Consider the following 22,033-nt stretch of genomic DNA (forward strand, 5'->3'; position numbering starts at 1 on the left):
TTGAAAAGTCCCCGGTCTGATGCACAGATGGCGGTGCTAGAATTAAATCCACATGATTTTCAGTTAGTACCAACCTTCAAACCATACGTGTCAAAATTTGACAGCAGTCCTACCATTAGTTTGTGAGAAAGCGTTGTGAGTTTAGCTACTTTTGTTATTTGAAAAATCTTGGCTTGATGAAAAGTTTCCGGGTTCTGCATCTGGAAAATCAATCATCATTGATTGGTATGCTAAGTTCGATAAAAAGCAACTACGTGTTAATGATTCTGAGCAGTGTTTGAACCTGTTTAAGTGCAATAAACCTGAATTTTTGCGTCGATATGTGACAATGGATGAAACATGGCTCCATCAATTCACTCCGGAGTCCAATCGACAGTCAGCTGAGTGGACTGCACACGATGAACCGAATCCAAAGCAAGGAAAAACACAATAGTCAGCTGGCAAGGTTATGGCATCTGTATTCTGGGATGCGCAAGATATAATATTGATTGATTACCTCCAAAAGGGCCAGTCCATCAACTGCGATTATTATATAGCGTTATTGGATCGTTTAAAGGATGAAATCGTTAAAAAACGTCTACATTCGAAGAAAAAAGTACTGTTTCATCAAGACAGTGCGTCGTATCACAAATCAATTGAAACAATGGCAAAATTATTGCACGAATTGGGCTTCGAATTGCTCCTGCATCCACCGTATTCGCCAGATCTGGCCCCCAGCGACTTTTTCCTGTTCTCAGATCTCAAAAGAATGCTCGCTGGAAAGAAATTTAGCTCCAATGAAGAAGTAATCGCCGAAACTGAGACCTATTTTGAAGCGAAAGACAAATCGTACTACAAAAATGGTATAGAAAAGTTGGAAGTTCGCTATAATCGCTGTATCGCCCTCGAAGGCATTTATGTTGAATAATATTATTGAATTTTGCCAAAAAAATGTGTTTTACTATGGTAGACCGGGAACTTCTCAATTGGTCTGTTAAGAATCTTAAAAGTTCAGTTCAACTGAAGGAAGATAAAAATTTTTTCATCCCGAAAGTGACTACAAAGCTAATCCGAAATGTCAATGGATGATCATTGGAAATTAAGAAAAAACGTTCCAAATAGAGAAACAAACGGAATTCATATTAATTGAATACTTTGAGAAAGATCAATTACGCAAAAAAGATGGATCATATCATCCTACCCAAAGTCCCATTTTAATTTGATAGCATATTTATATTAAGTGAGAGGCGATCAATTCGATGAATACCTAACCAATTGTTATTCGACAATAAAAAGAGACGAAGTTTACAAACACGCTCAGCATTTGCCTCGACCATAATGAACGTCATAAATTTATACACTAGAAATAGTGGTGAAAACTTATTAGGCAACACGAAATAGAACAAATTGTAAAGTCTTCGGCTTGTGCGAGACTTTAAAGTTTATGGTGGTTTTGATGGTCGCAGTGAATGAATGGGACGGCCAGCTGTTTGCTGAAGGTGTTTCTGTTTCTGGTTATTAGCCATAACATCAATCACTTTCATCATACGATTAAGTGATATATGTTTCCTCCGCTTTATATTTGTTCTTCCCCTTCTTGTACTCACATGCCGGTTAGGTTATAGCCATTCATGCTGGAAACTCATCGGAGACACAGGGTATTATTAACGGAGAAGAAAGACATCATATAATTGACACACGAAAAATTTTACAGGTTTTTCACGTCATTAGTTTTTCCATTTTAAGAATAGCATGATAGTAAAACTTATTGAACAACCCTGGTATATCGTAAAAAGGACTGGGAATATTAAATTTTTGTTTGATGAAATTGTGCTATGTTTGAAAATGATTGAACTATGATTATTGAATTTTCCGATTTAATTGCTAGATGTTTCTTAGAGCAAAAACTTCCATAACTTCAATAACGCAGATTGAATATTTTAGCAGTTGCCGAGAATAAAGCATTTAGAGTGTATTTCCCATAATTTCTTCCGTCTGAAATCGCTCCAAACAGATCGTTCGCTCAAATTTTCGAATCAAATTGGCCTATTATGGTACATAGAAGAATTCCCAGAAAATATCAGTTCCTTTAGAGAAAGAAACAATCATTATCCCATACTTATTGTAATAGTATCTGAAAAGGTAAAAAGCAAGCGTAATATCCCATCTCGATAGCCATTACGTTGCTTCGGAACAAAAAACGAGGCCCAATTATTATTATAATTTCAAATAATAAGTAGGTATAGCGGCAGCGGCCGGCTGGCTGTTTTATACGTAGAGAATGCCGCTACAAGAAGATGACCTCAAGATTCTTCTTGTTTCACTTTTTACTTTTCGTCGACTTGATTTCATTGCTCCTAATAATTTATTAATCGAAGACTTCTTGCTGCGTTCCCATGGACCTCAGGTACTAAATTTGATAATGAAGTGATTGCGAAGACCAAAAAAAAAAAACCGTTATTTATTGCAATTCTCCGTACGACTCCAAGATACAGTGCTTGAAGTAATGCGAAAGTCGGTTCTGAGAATTTAGCAGGATCTGTCAATATTTTATTGCTCAATTTGTGAAGATGTGAATATATCTCAATTTTGAGAGAAACTACACCACTTTAAAAAAGCTGTCTTGAAAAATGTTCGTTCTCGCTGAAAGCATCTCCAGAACTTTAACACTAGGACATTCTATATCTTTCAACGTAGTTTTTTTAACCTCAGATTTGTCGAAAAGCAAGATACTCAGTTTTTCGACTCCATTTCTTGAAGGAACACCTTATATATAAATGTTTTTTTAGAGCTATAGAACTTTAAATTGCAATAAAACAACGATGGATTATTCGATTGACATGAATTTTATTTATCCGCAAGATAATCTTGTGGCATTACATTTTAAATATGATTTCTGGCATATGACCGCCACGGCTGACTCGGATGTAGTCCAATCTGGACGTCCAATTTTCGATGACTTTTTCCAACATTTGTGGCCGTATATCGGCAATAACACGGCGAATGTTGTCTTCCAAATGGTCAAGGGTTTGTGGCTTATCCGCATAGACCAATGACTTTACATAGCCCCACAGAAAGTAGTCTAGCGGTGTTAAATCACAAGATCTTGGAGGCCAATTCACAGGTCCAAAACATGAAATTAGGCGGTCACCAAACGTGTCTTTCAATAAATCGATTGTGGCACGAGCTGTGTGACATGTTGCGCCGTCTTGTTGGAACCACAGCTCCTGGACATCATGGTTGTTCAATTCAGGAATGAAAAAGTTAGTAATCATGGCTCTATACCGATCACCATTGACTGTAACGTTCTGGCCATCATCGTTTTTAAAGAAGTACGGACCAATGATTCCACCAGCCCATAAAGCGCACCAAACAGTCAGTTTTTCTGGATGTAACGGTGTTTCGACATACACTTGAGGATTAGCTTCACACCAAATGCGGCAGTTTTGTTTGTTGACGTAGCCATTCAACCAGAAGTGCGCTTCATCGCTAAACAAAATTCGCTTATTAAAATCGGGATACGTATTTCGCACAGAACTATTATTTTCGAAATAAAATTGCACCATTTGCAAGCGTTGTTCAGGCGTGAGTCTATTCATGGTGAATTGCGAAACCAAACTGAGAATAAATCACTTGACAGCTGTTAAATCGGTCGCCATCTTGAACAGTAATACCAACTTAAAGTTATATACCTCGAAAAAAAAAATATCGTAAACTTCACTCTACAGGGTGTTTTTTTTTGTTCACCCTGTATATATCAACGAACGAAGTATCTGAGGAGAGCATATGATCAGCTGGATCTGTAAATATTTCATTGCTCAATTTTTGAGGATGAATTCAATTTTCTATAGCTATGTAGCATCGAAAAATGTTATGAATCGTCTGAATTTGGGGATCCTATGCTATTTGCGCCAATTTTTTAATTCTGGTTTATGTGTCGTTAATAAGCGATGTAGATTGAATTCTAAAACAACTTATGAATAATTATGAATGTGCTTTATTTTCAAGATACCTATCATATACCACAACACTATCAACACATGCATATAGGTGAATCATATCTCTCATAACATTCAGCAATATTAAAAATGATGACGTCATTCAAAATGTACATACATATAAGGAAAATTCAAGAAATCATTTTGGTTTGTAATATCCAACACTTAAACTCATTCTAACCCTTCTGGAATATTTACATATTACGTTTTAAAATGTAAAATTCTCTCGTTGTAGGTTTTTTAATAAGAAGTTTCATTGTGATATAAAAAACTATCAATTCCCAAATTTTCGGTTATATGTCCTAGATAACTTCACGAATGCCATCTTTAAGGTCTTAAATGGATTATAGAGCATTGGTATTGACCGTTTCTCTGTATAAGAACTTTTTTTCATGAAATTCGGTACAAAAATCAACTATAGCAATTGCCTTGATCTTCAGAACTAGTGAACTCGATCGAATATTTTTGAAGGCTAAAAAAGCAAGTAACAACCATTATGAAGATTGTAAACACATAAAGGTAATCTAAATTTTCTTAGACAGTGTATTAGAGAAATACAATCGGATAACTTTTTGACATAAATCTGTCTGAATCTCCGAGACATGTCTCCCATTTAGGTAACCAAAATTATTCTGATTCGACTAAAGAGTGAACTTCACGCATACAAAATTCCTCTCGACCGGATGTTACTGAGAAGTAGAGAAAATGAAGTAATAAAAAAGAACAACGTTATACGCATATTTATTATTTTATCAGCCTAGACATCTATCCAGAAGGTGGACGTTGTTATTTTATTAATTATGATGTGGATTTTTTCCCAGAACCACCAAGCAGGCTACGTTGACAGTTAATTTCTAATGTTTTTCGAAAATCAACGATAAAATTGTAATTTTGATAAATGTAGAGATAATTTTTCTTCCAATCAAGAACTTATGGTAATACGACAATGATGAAATCATTCACAATGTTTTTATATTCTTTATTTTCCGAAACATAATCTTTGAGATTTTAGTTGGTTGATCAAAATTGCTTTGGTGAAGAAAAATCTCGTATTGGTCCTGAAATCATTGAATAAATCGATCAATAATTCGTCTTTATATAAAATTCATTATGGTGGATGAAACATCAAAACATCTACTTCAATTATTACAATTTCAGGTATGTAACTGTTAGAAAATAATAAACTGTAGGTGACAATTAGTGGAATAATTCCGTTAGCAAAGCCACAACAAATCTTCGAAAGAAATAATGGAAAATGATACCCGTGTACAGGACCGAACTGATTACATTTTAACGTGAACACTTTGTGTTGAACTGACGAACATTTTTGCATATTCGAACTTGCTTCAAAAGGATCTATGGAAATTTAAAAAATAGATATAGATAACGTTTTTAAGTTGAATAAATTAGATAAGTGATAGGTTGAATTCGAAAGTTTAAGACGCTTATAAATTTACCTTTGGTTCAAGAGTAAAAATCTGTAATTAAGAAACTAATTAAGGTATTAACATGAATCTTATTTTTGTAAAATTCGAAGATCTCTTCACAGTATATTTGCGTTTTTCAACTCCATCATCTCGATCCTGCCCTGGAAAAGACTGTGAAGTAAAAAAGCAATCGTAAACGATATAACAGGCATGTAACTTTCTTTTAAAACATACATGAAATAATAACATTCGTTAAAATGCTGATAGAGCATATACCCGTACCCTCATAATGTTTTGATAAACAAAGTTTTCATAGTTTCAACATTGACGTGTTTGTAAAACAACACATACTGTGTTGCAATTATTGAAACAAATACTATAATTTATACCGCGATGAAGATATTCTAAGTATTCAACCTAGAAAATAAAACTGTCCATTGTTGTGAGAATGTCAGAATTTTAAGTTCAAAGTAAGATATTCACAATAAAATGGGTGGTCTAATTATTGAAAATTTCCACGTGAAAGAAAGGATTTTCGATTACCTATGTGGTATTTTCTTCAATAACGTGAGAATGGCAAAAATTGATACCTTGAAGTAAATGAATACCTCGGAAGCAGTTATCTGTTATTATCAGTTCTTAAAAAGCATCTCATTATTGTTCTATATAATTACAAAATCTCATCATAAGTATAGTTTGGTTTAATTGAAATGTTATAATGGTCTCAATTAGAATGTTTGCGGTGATGTCAATAATAACTTATTTACTGCACTTCAACTTATTAGGAATAGATTTTTGATTATTTGCAGAATGTTGCACCATTAGGAATATAGTTGACAATTTTTTTTCAATTCAGTATTTGTTTTCTATCGGGTGTACATAAGTGGTAATGAGTTTTTGTAATAGGTAACTATTCTTTATTTGTTTAGTTTTTGGCTTGAATTTCGTTTTGAAAAATCCAGTTGCATTGACGTATGTAATAAATGGTATCTTATATATATATAAAGGGTGTTTTTTTTAGAGCTATAGAACTTTAAATTGCAATAAAACAACGATGGATTATTCGATTGACATGAATTTTATTTATCCGCAAGATAATCTTGTGGCATTACATTTTAAATATGATTTCTGGCATATGACCGCCACGGCTGGCTCGGATGTAGTCCAATCTGAACGCCAAATTTTCGATGACTTTTTCCAACATTTGTGGCCGTATATCGGCAATAACACGGCGAATGTTGTCTCCCAAATGGTCAAGGGTTTGTGGCTTATCCGCATAAACCAATGACTTTACATAGCCCCACAGAAAGTAGTCTAGCGGTGTTAAGTCACAAGATCTTGGAGGCCAATTCACAGGTCCAAAACGTGAAATTAGGCGGTCACCAACCGTGTCTTTCAATAAATCGATTGTGGCACGAGCTGTGTGACATGTTGCGCCGTCTTGTTGGAACCACAGCTTCTGGACATCATGGTTGTTCAATTCAGGAATGAAAAAGTTAGTAATCATGGCTCTATACCGATCACCATTGATTGTAACGTTCTGGCCAGCTCATAAAGCGCACCAAACAGTCAGTTTTTCTGGATGTAACGGTGTTTCGACATACACTTGAGGATTAGCTTCACTCCAAATGCGGCTGTTTTGTTTGTTGACGTAGCCATTCAACCAGAAGTGCGCTTCATCGCTAAACAAAATAAAATGGACGTAGTGCGCGATACGTATTCCGCACAGAACCATTATTTTCTAAATAAAATTGCACTATTTGCAAGCGTTGTTCAGGCGTGAGTCTATTCATGATGAATTGCCAAACCAAACTGAGAATAAATCACTTGACAGCTGTTAAATCGGTCTCCATCTTGAACAGTAATGCCAACTTAAAGGTATATACCTCGAAAAAAAACACCCTATATTTTCATGTGGACAAGGACCAAACGGTAAGTCCTACGAAAAAAGTCAAATCAAGTACACCTCCTAAAATCAAACGAATATACCGGGTGATCAATTGCAGGTACTCTGAAAGTTTTTGATTGAATAATGTCCAACGTTTTCACGAATTTTTTCGTTTGTTTTCGGGCAAATATGGGAACTCCCTGTGTATAGTGGCGTTCCATCGACCCACGCATGGTAGGATAGTCCAAACTTCGCAAACTGACCAATATTGAAACAACATTCATAATGTAAATGACAGTTTAATGCAGTGCATTTCCAAATCTGTTATACGTGCTCCTGTTAAGGGTCTCATTAGCAGAGTTTATCGAATAGAAGGGAGCATTGTAACCAACCCCATCCTTTGCAAACAGAGCAGTTTGTATTCTTTTATTGGTGATTTTGTACACGATGTACGTGTACCAGTTTACTATTCGAATTGGGAGATTCATCATGTTTATTTTATGCAGTTGTTCTGGTGAATAACTAGGAGTGGGCGCTATTACGTCTACAGCAGGCTTAACGAAATATGGGGATGGAGAATTAGTTCTGATACTGCTAGCTTACTCGCAGCACGTTGCTGCAATCTTGAAAAAAAGTATCGGCTTGAAATTTATTTATTCAGAACCTTCGCTGGAGTGTTATCAACAACATACTAAACTCTCATTGCAGTAGGATGAATGGGGCAGCAATGAATAAAGGACAAACACACATTTATACATTTGTTTTTATGTAGACAGAAGATTGAGACATGTTATAAAGGGTGTTTTTTTGTAGAGCTATAGAACTTTAAATTGCAATTTAACAACGATGGATTATTCGATTGACATGAATTTTATTTATCCGCAAGATAATCTTGTGGCATTACATTTTAAATATGATTTCTGGCATATGACCGCCACGGCTGACTCGGATGTAGTCCAATCTGGACGTCCAACTTCGATGACTTTTTCCAACATTTGTGGCCGTATATCGGCAATAACACGGCGAATGTTGTCTTCCAAATGGTCAAGGGTTTGTGGCTTATCCGCATAGACCAATGACTTTACATAGCCCCACAGAAAGTAGTCTAGCGGTGTTAAATCACAAGATCTTGGAGGCCAATTCACAGGTCCAAAACATGAAATTAGGCGGTCACCAAACGTGTCTTTCAATAAATCGATTGTGGCACGAGCTGTGTGACATGTTGCGCCGTCTTGTTGGAACCACAGCTCCTGGACATCATGGTTGTTCAATTCAGGAATGAAAAAGTTAGTAATCATGGCTCTATACCGATCACCATTGACTATAACGTTCTGGCCATCATCGTTTTTAAAGAAGTACGGACCAATGATTCCACCAGCCCATAAAGCGCACCAAACAGTCAGTTTTTCTGGATGTAACGGTGTTTCGACATACACTTGAGGATTAGCTTCACTCCAAATGTGGCAGTTTTGTTTGTTGACGTAGCCATTCAACCAGAAGTGCGCTTCATCGCTAAACAAAATAAAATGGACGTAGTGCGCGATACGTATTCCGCACAGAACCATTATTTTCGAAATAAAATTGCACTATTCGAAAGCGTTGCCAAACCAAACTGAGAATAAATCACTTGACAGCTGTTAAATCGGTCCCATCTTGAACAGTAATGCCAATTTGAAGTTATATACCTCGAAAAAAAAAACACCCTTTATTACTTTGACAGAGGATAGATGGAGATACGGAAATATAAACGGATTCGCCACAGAACTTAACAAATCGTTTTTCTCGTTATATTTTTGCATCCTTGTAATTCGATAAATCTTTTGATTCGAGTTTTCTAAGCACATTAGCATTAGGTGATTAGCAAGGCGCTTCTCAGGCACTGTTGGTCGTTATAGATGCCTTCAACCATCCCATTTCTTCCAATCTTTTATGAAATCTTTCTCGCAAGTTTCACGCTGCACTGGCTTCGTAGTAATGTGAAACTAAACCGAGATAAAATTGCTGTAAAAAGAATCAGACTTTGGCGTGGTTCTAGTCTATAATGATATGTGGTGGCATAATGGTCTAATTTTCCGTGGAAAAGTCGTAAATAATTAATGATTTGTTTGTTAACAACGATCTGGTTTTGATTTCTATTCAACCACAACAAATAAAACGCTGCGAATGGCTTATCATTCGATTTTTCACCACAAAAAATCTCAACACGTGAAAAACATCATGTAGTGTGGAAAAGCCAAAATTTTAATCATTTTTTCGAGGCTCTCAATTCTCCTCGAGGCAAGATACGGAATTGAAACTTCGATATGTTTTAGAACAGATCTCGATCTATAAAAACGTTTTCATTTGAGGTGACTGTGATTAATATTTTAGGAGATATAACGATTCTTGTAGAGATTAAAATTTGACTAATTTTTTTCAAAATTTCGATTACGGTATCGTATTAATCTGCTTAGAAATATATAAAATGAAAATTTGTCTCGAACCTATCTATATTGCCTTTTTATCTTACCTACTGGAATGACTTTATTCACACGTTTCTGCAATTCAAATCTGCCAATAAGATTATATTTATTGCCTCTAAGTTATTAGTTCACATTTCATGGCTATTTCGATACATTCGTTAACTTTCCGTTCAAGGCAATTATTAACATGGTTGCAATGTTTGACATTGTTTCGTTTAAAGTACATAGCAAAAATTCTTCACGTCGTTATTTCAGCATTATTTATAATTCAGGAATTTCAGTCATCGTTTAAGAAAATCGGGGATAGTTTCGTAATAATCATTCATAATAAAATTATAATCAACTGAGATTTATTTTGGCTTATACGAGGTTCCTCATGGTTCCATTCACCTGTAGGTATCAAACCTGTCATCATCTTGTTACTTCTATTTTTTTTACCTGCTTTTGTTACCCAGCGTACGTTTTTCCCAGAAAAGAAAGCAGGGATCAGCGCTGTTCGTCAAAAGCTTCCACAACATTTAAAATCCCAACGTAAAATAGGATTTATAAGTGTAAAGTTACAATGTTACAGATTATGGTTTCGGGAACATCTGTAACATATTTCAGAAAATCACTATTTCTGTCTTTCTCGATGTCAATGATAAATTGCCGGTCAAGAAATGTAATCCTGGTGGAGATCGCAAAAGCCATAAAGGTTGAAAGTTCTGAACTGTAACGGTTTTGGATTAATGAGGAATTCTTCGTGAAGAATTTGGAGTTACATGTTTCGGTTCGATTTTAATCAATTTTTTCCTCTATTCGGTTAATTCGAATAACAGTGATATTCAAGACTTCTACTATTATATATATACAAGGTGATTCACCGGAGTGGCCAATTAGATGTTTATAGAAAACTAATCATAATCTTGAGCTTAAAATTCACATATTTGGGTTTGATATAATGACCTTTCACCCTAAAATATTTTCAGATCTCTCTACAACTGTTATACCGGGTAATAGACTACTACTTCCTTATTTCAAATGGCGCACCCAGTATATTATTGCATCATTAGTTTGCCTTTTTGATGACAATTTCGTCAATATGCCATACCTTGGGTAAAAACCTAATGGTTCATGAGTTAATGGGATTCTTATAAAAAAATAGTGGCGATGAGGACTCACATTTTTTATAATTTTTTGGTAGTAGCTGATTTTTCGAAAAATTCTTTTTCGATTCTGCAAATACGTAGTATTATAAGACTGTTTTCAGTTTGGACCAAAAATGAACTGAGTGTTTATGAGAAGATCATGAACTTGGACAACTAATTAATTCGAATTAGAACCTATATTTTTATTATTTCAGTCGATTCTACATACATAAATAGTGGGGGTTACTTACGCAAACCCTATACTTTAACTGAGGAAAAACATCAATTTCAAACTGTTTGGAGTAGCCTGTGACTTCCGGAAAACACAGAAAAATTCGATGTTTGAATAACTAAATTTGATATTTCAAGAATTGTAATGAATTATTCGTAATTGAAAATTGGTTTATGGATTTCTCAACAATCCCAACGAAAAATTAATTATAATTCATGAAATGTAAAATTCAGTTATCCAAACTCGAATTTTAGTTTCTTTCTCTGTATTTTTGAAACAACAACCTCTATATCGGAATTTCGAAAATTCATTTGCATATTCGAAAAATGCACAAATGATTTTACTGAAACTTGGATACCAAAAAGTGGTTACGAGTGACTTAATAATAAATTATTGAAACTTTGAACCCCTAATTAAAATTTAAATTACATATTGCGGGTAAATTATGCATAATGATGGTTGATTTTGTTTGCAGATCAGATGAGGACGACCCAAGTGGCGCCAAATACGCAAGAATGGAGGAGGACCAAATACAGGATAAAGAACGTTTCGCAAGGTATCTATCAAATCTGTGATACACTGAAACGTGGAAAGAATGCACCCTTAATGTATTTATTTGTCAGTATCTACTGAAAATTCAGTGTGTTACATAATTAACGAAAATATTCACAAAAATCAGAGGGTGTATTCTCTGCCTAGAATGGAGGTTATGAAAACAGCAGCTTTAGAATTTCGTTTATCGGAAGATCAATCTTCAACCCCGTTCGTATAACGTTTTGGAACCTCACCTTTGGAGCTCACCTGAAAATTTTTCTGAAATTTTCCATACCTTACCCTTAAAAATTTTTGAAAAATTGAAAGTTCCTTCATGGGAAAATTGTACCTTTCTATGCATTTATGATAATCTATATAGTCTTATAGTTCTCAAGATGCTTTAAGCGAGTATCGAATTTTGGATATGAACTTACAGATTGGGAAATCTTAGTTGATATCAATTCAAATAAATTTTCGTCAAATGAAGGCGTGATCCAATTAGACGTTTCAAAATTGCGTTTTGTGAATTATGCCACAACATATTATGCCAGAAGTTTCAAAATTAAGATCGTTGATATCAGTCCGGCCGTAGTTCTTCTGCACCAGTTCCTTTCTCTCGCAATCTTCCACCGTACAAGCAGATGCAGCATCTCCTCGGCGGCGGGGTCGTGGGGTCTGTGTGTACTCCTCGAGTCGTGACCTGCCGCGGGGGAGGTGACCGCAGAAACGAGCTCTCCGATGCCGGTTCCCACGCTGCTCGCTGGCACCGCGACCATCTCCGTAGCGAGATGCGGTCGCGAAGTTTTCTCGCTTCCTTAATTCACCGCCGAGCTATCCGAAGAAGACGTCGCATCGTAAGTTGTGGCAAGTCCCCTTGGTCCGAACTGATACGGTGCACAGGCTCTGGGACCACACAGCGGATCGAGACGTCGAAAAATCTAGGTTGAATTCTTATATACTCCAGAAATGCAATAATACATCGAGAAATACATATATACATCAATAAATATAGGAATTGGGCAAGAAATACAGAAATTCGAAAAGAAATACGAAAAATCGACAAGAAATACAGAAATTCGAAAAGAAATACAGAAATTCGACAAAAAATATAGAAATTCGACAAGAAATACGAAAAATCGACAAGAAATACAGAAATTCGACAAGAAATACAGAAATTCGATAAAAAATACAGAAATGAATCAAGAAATACGGATTGAATCAAGACGTCGAAAAAATCTAGGTTGAATTCATACATATTCCAGAAAAGCATGGAAGGATTAAATTGTGTTATAATATAACTTGCTCTATTTTATGGGGGATAGATGTCTAACAGGCAGCTGATTTAAATACGCTTTCTAAGAATGCCAGATGTTCTTGAGATGCTTTCAGTGAGCATCAAAGAATTGATTTTCACACAAAAGAAATATGTATAATCCCCACAAATTGCCGGAGGAGAAAAACTTCCTATAACGTGAGGAGTATCAATTGTCGATTTTTCATCTGGTCGAAAGAAAACGACAATATTTTCTGGAATAATAAGAGATCTAAGACTTCTTTTCAGCCACGTTCAAAAACACAATGCCACAACCCAATGGCTAGTCAATTAGGTGAAATCATACAATCGAAAAAAAAACATTCCAAAACGTGAACAATAGGAAAATTCTTTCTCAGAAAATTTTGAAAGCTTAGGATCGGACATAATGATTCGATGAATTGAATCTATTTTCATCTCCACACAAAAGAAATATGAGTAATCCCCACAAATTGCACTGATAACGAGAGGAGTATCTATATATGATTTTTCATCTGGTCAGAAGAAAACGACAATATTTTCTGGAATAATAGGAGATCTAATACTCCTTTTCACCCACGTTCAACAACAGAATAGCACAACCCAATGGCTACTCAATTAAGTGAAATCATTACAATCGAAAATGAAAATTCCAAAAAAAAAGATTGATATTTTTCTAGAGGCTACTATTTCTCGTAGACACAAGATACATATCTGAAACCGCAGCATATTCTAGATCAGAGCTCGTTCTTCAAAAAACGTTCTCATTGGAAGGGTCTGTGACGAATATTTCAGGAGATATAACGATTTTTCTATTGGAATTAAATTTTGACTGATTTTTCCCAAATTTTGAGTTGTAATTTCCTCGAAAAATTATCCGGTGACAATTATTCCATTAGGCTGCTGCCTGCTCCTTCACTTAGATAAACTGCTCTTGAAAAGTTAGGGAACTTGAAAAAAATTGATATAAATTCACTCTTTTGAAATCATTGTTTTAAAAAGAATAGTGAATTAAAAAAAAAACAAAAACTGCCCATGGTTTTTATATACTTAGTTACATACACACATTCCAAATTATTATTATATAGGTACGTGTGTTGTTCGAAAAATTCACAGTTCCCTAACTTTTGAAGGGAATTTTTCAATTTAGTGAAATTTGCATAATTTTTCTGCTGCAATCGGCCGAACGTAGTCCACCTCTGGTACCGCTCAGGCGAGTACCATCTATCGTGTCTTCCATGGAAACTGTGGCCCCCCAGTACTGTAGCGGTATTTTATTTCGAGGCCAATTTGGATCGCTCCGATTAACGTAAGTCGAACTCTTGGATGCACTGGCATTTAAGACGCAACTTATAGCCTTGATTGTAGTTTCAGATTAAACCATGGGTACGTCGCTTGTATAAGGCAGTTATATTTATATACCTTTGCCGGATATTGAATACCTCTTTTGCCTCACTCAAACTGCCGGCCGAGTTCAACGACGTAATCTATCACTGAATACGGTGGATCTTTCTTATTCTCGATTTGAATTCGTTTCGTACCCGGTTTTTATGCACCTCGATGATTCCCGCTTGAAAAACTAATTTTGTTACGTATTACCGAAACCGCCCAATGAAAACGCTGAATTCAAACTACTTCGAATTCCTATTGGCCATATTCGCCTGATTAACAGGACAATAGAAAAGTCCCCGGTCTACCATAGTAAAATACATTTTTTTGGCAAAATTCGATTTTATTATTCAACGTAATTGCCTTCGAGGGCGATACAGCGATTATAGCGATCTTACAACTTTTCGATACCATTTTTGTAGTACGATTTGTCTTTCGCTTCAAAATAAGCCTCAGTTTCAGCGATTACTTCTTCACTGGCGCTGAATTTCTTTCCAGCGAGCATTCTTTTGAGGTCTGAGAACAGGAAAAAGTCACTGGGGTGCAGATCTGGCGAATACGGTGGATGCAGAAGCAATTCCAAGCCCAATTCATGCAATTTTGCCATTGTTTTCATTGATTCGTGACACGGCGCATTGTCTTGATGAAACAGCAACTTCTTTTTCAAATGTGGCAGTTTTTAACGATTTCATCCTTTAAACGATCCAATATCGCTATATAATAATCGCTTTTGATGGTCTGGCCTTTTTGGAGGTGATCAATGAATATTATACCTTGCGCATCCCAGAATACTGATGCCATAACCTTGCCAGCTGACTGTGTTGTTTTTCCTGGCTTTGGATTCGGTTCATCGTGTGCAGTCCACTCAGCTGACTGTCGATTGGACTCCGGATTGTAATGGTGGAGCCATATTTCATCCATTGTCACATATCGATGCAAAAATTCAGGTTTATTGCACTTAAACAGCTCCAAACACTGCCCAGAATCATTAACACGTTGTGGCTTTTGACCGGTTGTGAACTCGCTCGGCACCCATTTTGCACACAGCTTTATCATGTACAAATATTCGTGAATGATATGATCTACACGTTCAGAGGTATCTTCACAATATCTGCTGTCTCGATCAACTTCACTTTACGGTCATTCAAAATTATTTTGTGAACTTTTTTTGATTTTTTCGTTGGTGATAGCCTTTTTTGGGCGTCCACTGCGTTCGCCGTCTTCGGTGCTCATTTCACCACGTTCAAAACTTAGCATACCAATCAATTATGGTTGATTTTCCTAGTGCAGACCCTGGAAACTCTTCATCAAGCCAAGATTTTGCTTCAACTGTATTTTTTCCCTTCAAAAAGCAATATTTTATCAGCATACGAAATTCTTTTTTTCCATCTTTTCTCAAATAACAAAAGTAGCTACACTCACAACGCAATATCTCACAAACTAATGGTCGGACTGCTGTCAAATTTTGACACGTATCGTTTGAAGGTTGGCACTAACTAAAAATCATATGGATTTAATACTAGCACCGCCATCTGCGCATCAGACCGGAGGACTTTTCAATTGGCCTAATAGTAAGATGCTGAATCGTCGCCTTAATATTTTCAAATGAATAATTATAAGTATATTTTCAATTTTGGCTTAGATACATTAACGGTATACTGCTTTTTCAGTCATTTCTGAATTATTGAAGAATGAAAATGCTCGTATTACGATTTCCTCAATAGAAAATTTCGTTCGTCAACGAAAATAAAAAGCAATTCTGAGTGTTTTTGATTAGTCATCGATTTCCATCCGCATCTGTATTCGCAGAAAAATTATGAGTTTAGCAATATTTCCTGGTAGAACGGTTTTACACGGTCGTATTCAAATCAGTAGAATTAAGTAGGTTGTAGACGGAGTACAAGGAACTTATGTAGAGTGGCAAAGCTGTGGCAACGTTACCAAGAATGTATTTGCTGACTTGTTGCACAGTATTTTTGCCCAGAACAAGAAAAATATCAGATAAACAATAGGTACCATTACCAATATGAACTTCACGACTGCACAGCAGGAGATCGAAGTAGACGGTCGAATAAGTAATGGCGTAGTGGAAATAGTTTTTCACCATGTAGCGTATAAGTATTTTTAACGAAATAGGAATACGAAATGAAAAGGTATTTTAAAACATTTTTGCAGTACGATTTGTCTTTAGCTTCAAAATATGCCTCAGTTTCGGCGAATACTTCATCATTGGCGCTAAATTTCTTTCCAGCGATCATTATTTTGAGGTCTGAGAACAGGAAAAAGTCGCTGGGGGCCAGATCTGGCGAATACGGTGGATGCAGAAGCAATTCGAAGCCCAATTCATGCAATTTTGCCATTGTTTCCATTGATTTGTGACACGGCGCATTGTCTTGATGAAACAGCAACTTCTTTTTCAAATGTGGCAGTTTTTAACGATTTCATCCTTTAAACGATCCAATTACGCCATATAATAATCGCTATTGATGGTCTGGCCCTTTTGGAGGTGGATCAATGAATATTATACCTTGCGCATCCCAGAATACTGCTGCCATAACCTTGCCAGCTTACTATTGTGTTTTTCCTCGCTTTGGATTCACATTTGTTTAGCAAAATTCGATTTTGTAATACAATATAGTTGCCTTCGAGGGCGATACAGCGATTATAACGCTTAGTAATACGATTTGTCTTGCGCTTCAAAATAGGCCGGGGACTTTTCAATTGGCCTAATATGATGAAGATTCTACATGCTGTTTTCATAGCCTTCTCCTAACATTCGACAATTGTCGGTTCTCGTCAGTTCCCATTTACAAAAATGTAATTACCGATGGATTCTTCTTCAAATTTACTGTAGGGAGAATCATTGCGAAATTGAAAGAAGGCGCCGAAATAAGATGACAGCTTACATAACGGAGCTGTCAGACATGGTGCCGACATGCAGTGCCCTTGCAAGGAAACCGGACAAGCTCACAATACTCCGGATGGCTGTGGCCCATATGAAGGCACTACGTGGTAAGTTTAAAACTTAAATCAATATTTCTATCAATTGAATTTATCAACCCCTGTCATCTGTAAATTTTTTCGTGTCTAATTCTATTTTCCTCAAAACTAGACGATTTTAAATTAGAATTATCTGTTTGACAGGTGAAAAATATCTGAGACGGTCCTGAGATGTCTAAAATACTGATTAGATTTTGTTAGATATAATTCTGGAGACTCAGGCTCCAGTTGGGTCCCTTTTCTTCCTTAAGGTGGCGCTATACAAAGAATAGACCAATCAACGGCATCATTTCAAAATTTTCATTTGTTCTGTCAACAGTCATTGGTCTTGTTGTTATTATGTTGATTTAACCTCAAAACGACACTGACAGGAAGACGACGGTAGCGCCATAAGAAACCAATACCATTAAAATCCAAGAAGGCTGATCCCTTCAAAAGTAGCCAATTTAATCTTGAGGTGTTTCAAGAGTAAGCACATCAGTGTTTTAGACATCTTAGGCGCTTTAAGTCTTGGAATGTATTCTTATCAGCCTCCATTCGTCCACCCTTGGACATAGTCCTTTACTAATTCCTTCCAATGCTCTGTTTCCTTTTTTGAATGAATAGAATCCAAAAATTGATAAGAACATGCTTACATCCGTTCATAGTTTTTTTTTGCACAAAATATATTTGATATAAAATTATAATGAAATAATATTTTTCGAAAAATAAAAAGAGTTGGTGATAGCTTTAAATTTCTTTTTATTTTCCGGTTCAGACTGATTGACATATCGTTATCTTGAACCGTTAGGCAGCGTTTGAAAGCTGTAGAGGAGGGTCATTGTCTCAACTACAGAATGGTCACATACTTATCAGATATATTGAGTGAAACAGAATGAACAATACACAGTCAATCGCAAATACTTTTCAACTAGAATTTATGGTGCTTTTCCTTTCTTGCTTCAAACCAACCAATTCGTCTCTGGAATATAAATAACTTGTGAAAAACAATGGCTGTCCACGTTATTTACATACATACAGTTGTTGAATGGTAATTGATTTTCTTCTTTGCCGCTTCAGCAGTTTCTTCGATTCCTGGCCAATGAGGAAGTGAGATCGACAGTACGCCCATGATTTAATGCTTATTGTAAATGATCCACCATTTTTATTCGCCTCTCATTTGAATTCATTATGAAATTGTAGGTGGACTAGCCAATCGTAGCGCTGTTCCAAGAACTGGCTACATTTAGGTGTCGACAAACTGCATCATTGGAGTATTACATAATCAATTTTTTTATTCGGACACATATTCATTCTTACTATGCTCATTTTCATTAAGATTTACAATCTAGCTAATTTCACCATAATTGGTTGAATTCAATGAAAAGTTGCCTTCCAGTGTCAGATATCTTATTGGCTGTTCTTCCTAAGTTAGTTTGGTCTTCTTAGAGATTGTTTGTATGGATTTTCCTTCATTGACCTTCATTTTCCATTGTTTTGGTCATATAAGAGCAAATTAGAGTAGTTTGGTATTGATTTATGTTGAGAGGCCTGCATTTGAACCAAAATAGCTTTATCGCTGTTAGAACCAATTTAGTCTCTCTGAAACTTCATTTGGAAGTCTATAAAAATTGATAATTGGGTGCCAGATCTGAAGAATAAGTTGGTTGGAAGCCCAATTCTCAATCGATCCAATAACATTGTGATTCACCGTTGATGATTTTTTAGTACTTCCGGAGTCCAACAGGGAAGTAACCTTGGGTCAATTCTCTTCATTATTATTATCTTTACCCTATATCGGTTTTCCCCAAAATCTGCTTTTGAGCAGACACAGCGTGAATAGTTTGAGATATCGTCGAGAATGTGATTCTATTGTGTTTACGCCCAAACAAACAATTCTTTTTTTATCTCTAGAAACCGTAATATAGATATTGTTTTTCCTATTTTCCTTATTCTGTAGAACATCGAATAATAAATAAATAAAATTACATTCACCTCTAATCTTTCTGAAACCTGCAAATTTATAGAAGAATATGATGGGTATGATAAAATCTGTTGAATGAATTATTTATGTTCATTACTCATTCTAGCTTTTGAGACAAACAAGGGGCTTTGTGAATGTACCTTATTTTTGACGAATATATGGACTAGATAGATCTTTTCTCAGTTTCTGAGAAATGTAGAGACTTTGGAACCCTTTTCGCTTCTTTATACCAGTCCATATGTCTGTCCCTGTCAACCGCGTCTTTACTCCCTGCTGGGATTGTACCTTGGCATCTCTGGGCCGCTTGAATTGTCCATAAAAGGTTTTATTTCTTTTGAACATTCTTCTATTTGAAAATTTATTTATTGTCACTCCAACGTTGATGGCTGAATAATCTCAACAAAGTCGTTTTTTTTTATAACGAAGATTTTGCATAATAGGAATGTTTTTTTAATCCTCCCATTGTCGAGAAATGAGAGGATACAGCTTCTTTGTTGTTTGAATATCGAGAAAAATATCTGAATCCAATCGAAATTTCCATGTAGGGTCAATGACCTCTCTGATCGCTTATTTTAAATTCGGTATGCATTGAAAAAATTAGTTAATTTTAGTTTTTATGCCTAGATTTATTTCTTCAACCGTTATAAGTTTCAAATCTCAGATGCTTACAAATTTATTTACAGGAATTAATTTCACAGGCGTGTTCAGCATTCTAATGCTCACACGTGTCGACTCTTCCCCTATTTTATTGAACAGGGGGGTTGGACACTCTCGAGGATGCATTTAAAATATGCTCCCCTAATTTATTTACCGGTAGATTGAATTTTCATTATTTTCGATAACAAACTTTCGGAATCGTTTTAAATATTTTTTTTATTGAAAGGTTACAGTAAATATGAGAGTCTGTAACATTAAGTGTTTGTTCTCTATGTGAAGCTTAGTATTACTAGAACATAAGTTTGAATATCCATATTTTTATTCGAGGTACAGGCAATACAAGTACAGATGGGACGTACAAACCCTCATTTCTAACTGATCAGGAATTGAAACATCTCATCTTAGAAGCAGCAGATGGTTTCCTATTTGTTGTTACATGTGATACGGGTAGAGTAATATATGTGTCGGACTCAGTAGCTCCTGTACTGAATCACTTGCAAAGTGATTGGTACGGATCATGTATTTACGACAATCTTCATCCTGAGGATGTGGAAAAAGTGAGGGAACAGCTATCAACGCAAGAGCCACAGAACACTGGCAGAATATTGGACCTGAAAACCGGTACTGTCAAAAAAGAAGGACATCAGTGTAAGTATTCAATATTGTAACAGTTTTCCTACATGTAAATTCAATTCAACATTGATAGCTGGTTGCATATTAGAAAAAAGAGGATTAGAATGAATATACAGGCTCAGTCTAGAATGAAGTGCTGTTACAGGTAACGAGAGGAAAGAGCATCCCTTTGCTGCAGAGCCAATGTTAGATTCACAGAAAGGTTATGCTAATTCAGAGTTGAAAGAAATAGCAGGTGAGCTCTTCCAAATTATTTTGGAAAAGGAAAGCTCTGTAAATCCTTCGTTGAAGCTCTTTGGTTCTTTCATTTGAATGCTAGCTAATCTGCAAACTAATGCAGAGTAGATGATGCATGCAGAACTACTGCTTCAAAATGGTACCTGTAATAACACTGCATTTTATTTCTTATGCTGTAATTCGGTTATTCTAAGGCTGGAATTATAACTCATTTCTTTCAGCATCCATGAGGTTGTGTATGGGACCTAGAAGAGGGTTCATCTGCAGGATGAAAGTTGGTAATTTAGCACCCGAAAGCATGGCTATAGGTCATTTGAACAGGCTGAAGCAAAGGAATAGCTTGGGTCCTGGTCGAGATGGACAGAACTACGCTGTGGTACATTGCACGGGCTATATCAAGAATTGGCCTCCAACCGGTAAGTTCCCTTCAATATTTAGATTCAAACTTAACATAGAATTTCACTAGGTTTTTTTTCAAACACCTTAAGTGTTAAGTGAAATTCTAGGTAAATTAAGTATGAACTATAAATACAGCTGCAATCATTTCCGAAGATATGATAGAGCTTTCTACTAAGGAAATTGTCATTTAATAATAATAATATTTATTTGCTTATGACACTTCTCTGGTGGTTAATTTAAGACTTAACTAAGTATGAGAACTATCAGATATGTTCCCAGGTGTACAGTTAGACAGACAAACGGAAGATGAAATCCATTCCTCTCATTGTTGTCTCGTTGCTATTGGAAGGCTTCAAGTGACTTCAACACCAAATACAAGTGACCTGTCTGGTTCAAGTAGTACAGCAGAATTCATCTCCCGCCACTCGATAGATGGAAAATTCACATTTGTTGATCAGAGAGTTATTGGACTTCTTGGTTACTCTCCACCTGAACTTCTCGGAAAAAGCTGTTTCGACTTTTATCACCATGAAGATCAGACGCATATGAAAGACAGTTTCGAACAAGGTGAGCAAAATGTGCATTTTCGCTTCTTCTATAATTTGCATTTGAAATATTTCTTTAATTATCTGGCTTACAGATTATTTTCTTCTAAAAAGTTTAACATGAGTTTAAAGATTCTTCGATAAAAGTATCTACTAGTTTTACCTTGAATATAATTCTGACTCCATTAAGAACTTGAGAATTAATTGAAAATGCTAGTTGTTCATCGACATTCTGTAAAAATTCGTTCTAATATAATTTTTGTGATTTTCAG

At 35.8% G+C, this 22,033-nt stretch overlaps 1 protein-coding gene across 8 annotated transcripts in view; it reads left to right on the plus strand.

The window, feature by feature from the left end:
* The window catches only part of LOC123686493 (aryl hydrocarbon receptor nuclear translocator homolog), a 36,667-nt gene that overhangs the window by 12,601 nt on the left and 2,033 nt on the right, over positions 1-22,033 (plus strand). For 3 of the 8 annotated variants that reach the window (XM_045626672.1, XM_045626675.1, XM_045626668.1), the window contains 5 exons: positions 11,589-11,669; positions 17,179-17,339; positions 20,275-20,595; positions 21,039-21,233; positions 21,484-21,783. In XM_045626672.1, coding sequence (XP_045482628.1) covers positions 11,589-11,669; positions 17,179-17,339; positions 20,275-20,595; positions 21,039-21,233; positions 21,484-21,783 — 1,058 coding nt within the window. The remainder of the gene's footprint in view (positions 1-11,588; positions 11,670-17,178; positions 17,340-20,274; positions 20,596-21,038; positions 21,234-21,483; positions 21,784-22,033) is intronic. The other 5 variants (XM_045626674.1, XM_045626669.1, XM_045626676.1 and 2 more) reach the window with 3 other exon arrangements.

This window comes from Harmonia axyridis, chromosome X, assembly GCF_914767665.1.
Source record: "Harmonia axyridis chromosome X, icHarAxyr1.1, whole genome shotgun sequence".
In the NCBI taxonomy this organism is placed as follows: Eukaryota; Metazoa; Arthropoda; class Insecta; order Coleoptera; family Coccinellidae; genus Harmonia; species Harmonia axyridis.